Source organism: Kogia breviceps, chromosome 5, assembly GCF_026419965.1.
Source record: "Kogia breviceps isolate mKogBre1 chromosome 5, mKogBre1 haplotype 1, whole genome shotgun sequence".
Taxonomy (NCBI): Eukaryota; Metazoa; Chordata; class Mammalia; order Artiodactyla; family Physeteridae; genus Kogia; species Kogia breviceps.
Genome location: NC_081314.1, coordinates 102,728,244 through 102,734,243, shown reverse-complemented (window position 1 = coordinate 102,734,243; position 6,000 = coordinate 102,728,244). Strand labels below are relative to the sequence as shown.

Genomic DNA, 6,000 nt, shown 5'->3' with positions numbered 1-6,000 from the left:
CTTGTAATCCCATGCTTATATTTTTTAAAGCTCATAACAATCCAGGTAAAAGGCAGGACTTTGAGATTTTTTTTTTAAAGCACAAAAATACTCAGAAAGTTACACCCATAAAAACTTGTAGCCAGCTATAAAATGTTCTTTGGGCATAGTGATATCCTTGTCACCTCAGGAAGTGAGGCATGTTGGGGAAAATGTGGACAAACTGGATCCAGATGAAGAGGAAGGACTTATCAGAAAACTCGTCAACCACGGTGTCTATGCTAACTCAGGAGCCTGGATATCAAACACAAGCAAACACTTGATATATTTTAAATGGAATAATACTTTTACCACATGGAGTATTAAGCAGTCACTGTTTTAATTACACTGAGAATGAATTACAATTGAGGGTTATGATCACCTTAATCAATGAACAACTGCTTGTCATGTGACTGAATTAACAGTTTTACAAAACATTTTAGAAAACTTCTGAAAATCCACTGACAGCTATTGAAGAGACCCAGCAGAGGTCCTGAATATCAGGATGGTAATTTGACCTAGATTCATGTCTTTTATTCTTTTTGATAGCTGTCATCTAAACTCTCACTCCATATTAAAAGACATTTTCCCCATAGAAAGAGTGAACATCATGCAGAGATCCTTGGCTTAGAAGTAGGTGCAGTAATGTGGCTCTGTATTATCTCCCCTTTGGGAAGAGAATGAACATGTTTTTGGTTGTAAATGAAAGAGCTGGACTGTGCTTTGTGCTTATTTAATCAAATAGTTTTTAAAATTATGAGACATTTTAGATACAAAAGTATAGACTCTATAAAGAATACTGAACACCTATGTAGCCATTTCTCAGCTCTTTAGAAACAAAATATTAAAAATATAATTGAAGCTATTTCCTCTCCTCCCACAAATGTAACTGTGAGAACTGCAGAACTTTTGGCACCTAACAGCTCTGTCCAAAGCCTTGCATTAAGAGACTTGATCAAACTCTAGCATGGTTTTTAGCAACTTAAGGCTGTGTCCCTAGGATGACCCTGGCCTCCAATGAACCCCATTAAAATGCCTGATTGAGAAAGTGCAATGGCTGCCAGGAGAGTTTACTGTTTGATCTAGCCAACACCTGATGATAGGTTACTGACGTCTCTTGGAGCATTTACTACAAAGGGCTTACATCTGTGAATATGTATCTCTTACAATTTAGGCGTGTCCTTCTCAAGGACCTGAGAGCCATTCCTTTGAAATGTAATCATCAAGAAGGGCAGGGTCTCTGTCTCTCAGGCTTCGTGGGAGGGAAGAATCCTAACCTCGAAAATTGCCAGCTAGCAAACACAGCTGGTCTAATCACAATTACACTGACCAATGCTTTGTAATTTTTCACTTGTCTGACTCTTGAGTCCTGCTCTCCTTGCTCCCTCTTTATCCCTTTAAAACCCCTAATCACCTCTGCACAAATCAGAATGGAGCTCAGCCCATTCCCCTACTGTCCATAGTTTCTGAATAACATCTGTTTTCACTACTTAACTAATGTCTGGTTTTGTTTATCTTTGAGAACTGCCATTCCAATTTTTCTATATATCATTCTTGTACATTTTTTAAAAGCACATACATTCTATAAAAATGTATATTGTGCTGCCTATATTTAAAGCCAAATATAAATGACACCATATTTTACCTACCCTTCCGCAATGTTTTGTTCATTTAACATCATATTTTCCAGATTAACCCATATAGTTACATGTGGCTCTACTTCATCAGCATTAGGTCCAGGGCTTACAAAAGCATTTCCCTAGGTCCATCTTCCTTAACCTGTGCTCAGCCCTAGGCCCAGGGATGGTCAAGGGGAAACAAAAAGCCGGTGCTTTGCTGGTGATGGTAGACTCCGAGCTTGGATGTGGAAGCCGAGGAGTCCACCCACGTGGAGTGAAGGGGAAGTAGGGTGGGAAGAGAAGAAACTTGGCAGCTCTCCCTGCTTGGAAATCCAGAGTTCTAGAATTCTAAATTTGGACTTGACCTTCTATGTTGTTAGAAAGACATGTTTATAAAGGTGGGAGGCTAGAACATATTTCCTTTACTGTTTAGCTTAAAAAAAAAACTTTTAAAGTATTCAAACATAAAGTACGTGGCCTCCATTTGTACTTCTGACCGCGCACCACAAACAGGGGTGAGCGTGCCTTTTCTTACATCCCGCTCTTTTCTCAAACACAGCTGTTGCACTAGGAAATGGCCCAAATGTGGCTACGCTCCTATCTCCACCTTCCCTGGGGAATTCCCAGCTCCTGTCGCCTCTCCACTATTTAAGACAGTCAAATGTGACTTTAAGCATGACGCCAAGACTTAAAGAAGACGCTAACTGGACGCCAAGAAGGGACGCTCTCAAGGGCCTCCTACTGGGACGCACGCCCTCGCCAAGCCCCGCCCACTGCGCCCGGCCCGGGCCCCGCAGCATCCTGGGACATGTAGTCTTTGGAGGGGCAGCGGCTCCAAGTTACCTTTCGCCTTCGGGACGTCGTGACGTTGCGTTCCTCGCGTCGTCGCCTCTTCCCTCTTCCTTTCCCTCTCCAGAAGCTCAGTCCCAGACTTCCGAGGACCTTTTACGACGTTGGGTCTGAGTCGGTCTCGGCGCCGGGTCCACTTTTCGGCAAAGTGACGTGGACGTCAACAGCAATGGCGGAAGGAGAAGAGGTCCTGCCACCGCCAACGTCGGGCGGCGACGGCTGGTGAGTGAAAACCCCGGGCTGCTTTGCACTGCCTTTCTATTCTGCCTTGTCACCACCCTGTGGGTTCCCGCGGCACCGGCAGGCGCCGGCATGGAACGGGAAGACCCGTCCCCGAAGTCCGGCGCCCTGCCCCGCCTTCTGTGCCTACTGGCTCTCCTCTGCTAGCCCAGTCCTGCCCAAGGGGCTAAGCCCGGACTCTAAGGGAGAGGGGTGTCGTCCAGCTGCTGGGTCTCAGTTCGACTCTCCCGGTTCATCCGCCGGTTTCCAAACTGTGCTGGAGAAGGGTGGCTTCAGGGTTGGGTTTGGCCGGAATTCCTGGCCCGGGGAGTCAGAATAGGCTGGTGAGGAAGGAAGATTCGCGGATGCTGATCTCAGGCACTGGAATACCATTTGAAGAAAAGACTACTTGAAATGACCACCGCGACCTTTGCCTGAGGGTTCAGAGGTTGAGAGATACACCCAGGGAGGATCCCTCCCACATAATTCAGACATTTTTTGTGCTAGGTTTTATTTCTCGTTTCGCGTTCCAATAGTTAACACCCTTCGTCTCTTGCACACAAGTCGTCTTTTCCCTTCCTACCACTTTCCTCACAGCTCGATTTCAGAGCTTTGGGTGCGATATAAGACATTACTCATGCTTTACTTAAGCCTTTGTATGCTTACCTGATTTATACTCAGGGTTGTGGGAGGATCTCGGACAATTTTTGGTAGACTTTAGTCACCCAGTGTCGTTAATCTTCTACTTTTGAATTAGTTGATCTTCACAATACACTTTTAGGGACAACATCATAAAAAAAAAGTGGAACCTTTAGAGGCTTGTCGAAGTTTTACAATTGTTGTAAGTGTATTGACTACCGGTATTAGATAGTTTTAGATCTGCTTGTTCATCATATATTTACAGCTCACTGGCACTCTGTCTAATTATAATCCAGGACATTTGTAGACATGGAGTTTAATTCCTCAGAAAGAAATGGAAATCGGTGAAAGGGATAGATAATATAGTAATTGAGAAGTTCAACTCTCAATTAGCAGACATCAAGCGTCACCTTAGTACATGCACTCTCCAAGGTGTAGGATGAAAATTTATGTGACCTAGATGTAGTTTCTTTTCTCGATTTGCTTATCTTGGAGTTGGGGAGCTGTAATAGGAACACTCAGTAAGAAGGTAAAATTGCTCTGGTTCTTTGGGAGTGTGAAGAAAAGTGATATGAAAGTTCAGGGAGACAGAAACCATGTCCACTTGGAGTCATTGGGGAAAGCTTTAAGGGGCTGGAGGTGTTTGAATTAGGCCTTGAAGAATGAGTAGGATCTAGACCAGCACTGTCCAATAGAAGTGTAATGTGTACCACATATGTAATTTAAATTTTCTAGTAGCCACATTAAAAAGAAACAGGTGAAATTAATTTTAATTATCTATTTTATTTAATGAATATATCCAAAATATTATTTCAACATGTAATCATTGTTAAAAAAAACAATACTGTTACATCTTTTTTGTACCAAGCCTTAAAATTCGATGTGTATTTTACATTTATCATACATCTCTGTCTGGTTTAGCCACATTTCAAATGTTAAATAGCCACACGTGACTGGTGGCTAACATGCAGGGTCAGATTAACAGAGCAGAAAGGTCTCTGTATGAAGTAATAGCATGAGCAAGGACATGGGCAAGAAAACTAATGATTTGTTTGGAGAGTAATGACTAGAACATCATGAAATTTGCTGTTTTGGAAGAGTGAATTTGTTGTATTATAAACTTGCTGTAATAGCTGATTGAAGGCCACAAGGGGAAGTGTTTCTAGAGATAAGGTGTCTTTAAGTTCTTAGGAGGATTGTGAGCAGGTGTCTGGTTCACAGGGGCAAGGACCATGGAGTGAATGGTTGCTAGAGGTAGTATTTGTTCTCTTCTGGCGTTTCTGTATCTTTGGTGAGGCTTCCCATTTTTCTCTGTTTATTTTCACGAGTGGAGGAACCCTGAGTGTTCTCTGATTTTTATTCTCCCTCCATTCTCTTCTAATCTTTTTCTCTATTCACTCCACGCACTGGTCCCCTAGAAGTGAGTTTGAATAAAGTCAGAAAACATTCGGATTTGGAGCCACAAGTTCAGTAAAGCCTCTGTTCTTATAGTGCTTGTTGATTGGGTTGTTATAGAATGGAGACGCTTTATTCTTTTTTAAAAAAAAATGCTGTGCCATTTTTATTGTAATTTTTTTAGATAGAAATTTTTCTGAAATGTATTATACATCTCATTGCCTAACCAAACTCATCTTAATGATTTAGGGTCATTAAGTTTACAAATGTAAGTGTATAAGAATAAAACTAGGTCCCTGTCCTCAAGGAATTTGTGGTCTAGTTAGAGGAGACACATTTAAGAACATCAATAACTGTTATACTTCTGTAACACAATGACACCTTTCGGGCCTATTTAGGCAGAAAGGGTAGATTGTTGCTGTTTAAATGGTCCCCTATAGCCATCCCTTTTTGAGATTGCTTTTTATTATTTTTTCCTGTTTTCTTTCTTTGTTGTCAGTGGTATTTCCCAGTTCGTTCCTGATCTGTGAAGGTAAGTAGCTGAACTTGTTAAATTATCTCTTCATTTGTAAAAAAGGCTCAGGATGGGGCCCGAAGAGCTTAAAAGTACAAGATGTCACTTTTACTCATTTACTGTTTTTCAATTACGTTCTAGATCAGTGTTTCTCAAAACTTAAATGTGCATTGGGGTTACCTGGAGAGCGCGTTAAAATGCAGATTCAGAGTCAGTAGATTTGCTTGGGACCTGAGATTCCATATTTCTGACTGACCAGCTGCTGGGTGATGGCATTTCTGGTTCATGGACCATACTCTAGTTATCAAGGTTCTAGATGATGTATATCTCCGAATGAGTTGGTCAGAGGAATTTATCTCTCTGTATGTTATAGTGTATCACCTAATACATTATACTATATATATTACATAATTATACTATAATTTATCTGACAATATGATTTATCATTGCTCTTTAGCTCTCCAACTTCTCATGGGCAGTGCTGATTGATGGCAGGTGGCTCAGTAAATGTTTATTGTCTGAATGTGTGCATGAATGAATACAGACTTTTGTAAAATCATGTGCAGTAATATACCAAGCTGTCAATTCATATAAATTTTCTGACTCCATTGTTTTTGTGAGCTGAGTAATTGCCTGCTGGTGTAATGCTCATTTTTTATGGAAAACCAGGGTTATCAGAAACTGCCTCAGCTCTCAAACTTTCTGAAATTGCAGCCATGTAAGCTCAGAGGGCATGGAGAAATCCTT

General features: G+C 41.5%; 1 protein-coding gene across 5 annotated transcripts in view; it reads left to right on the top strand.

The window, feature by feature from the left end:
- The first annotated feature begins 2,475 nt into the window (after positions 1-2,475).
- Positions 2,476-6,000, top strand: part of TBC1D23 (TBC1 domain family member 23) — a 64,154-nt gene continuing 60,629 nt past the window's right edge. For 2 of the 5 annotated variants that reach the window (XM_067034803.1, XM_067034801.1), the window contains exon 1: positions 2,640-2,708. Coding sequence is in view for 1 of the 5 variants with exons in the window: in XM_059064672.2 (XP_058920655.1) it covers positions 2,656-2,708 (53 nt within the window). In the remaining 4 variants the exon portion in view is untranslated. Of the gene's footprint in view, positions 2,709-5,238; positions 5,272-6,000 lie in introns of all 5 variants that reach the window. The other 3 variants (XM_067034802.1, XM_059064672.2, XM_067034804.1) reach the window with 3 other exon arrangements.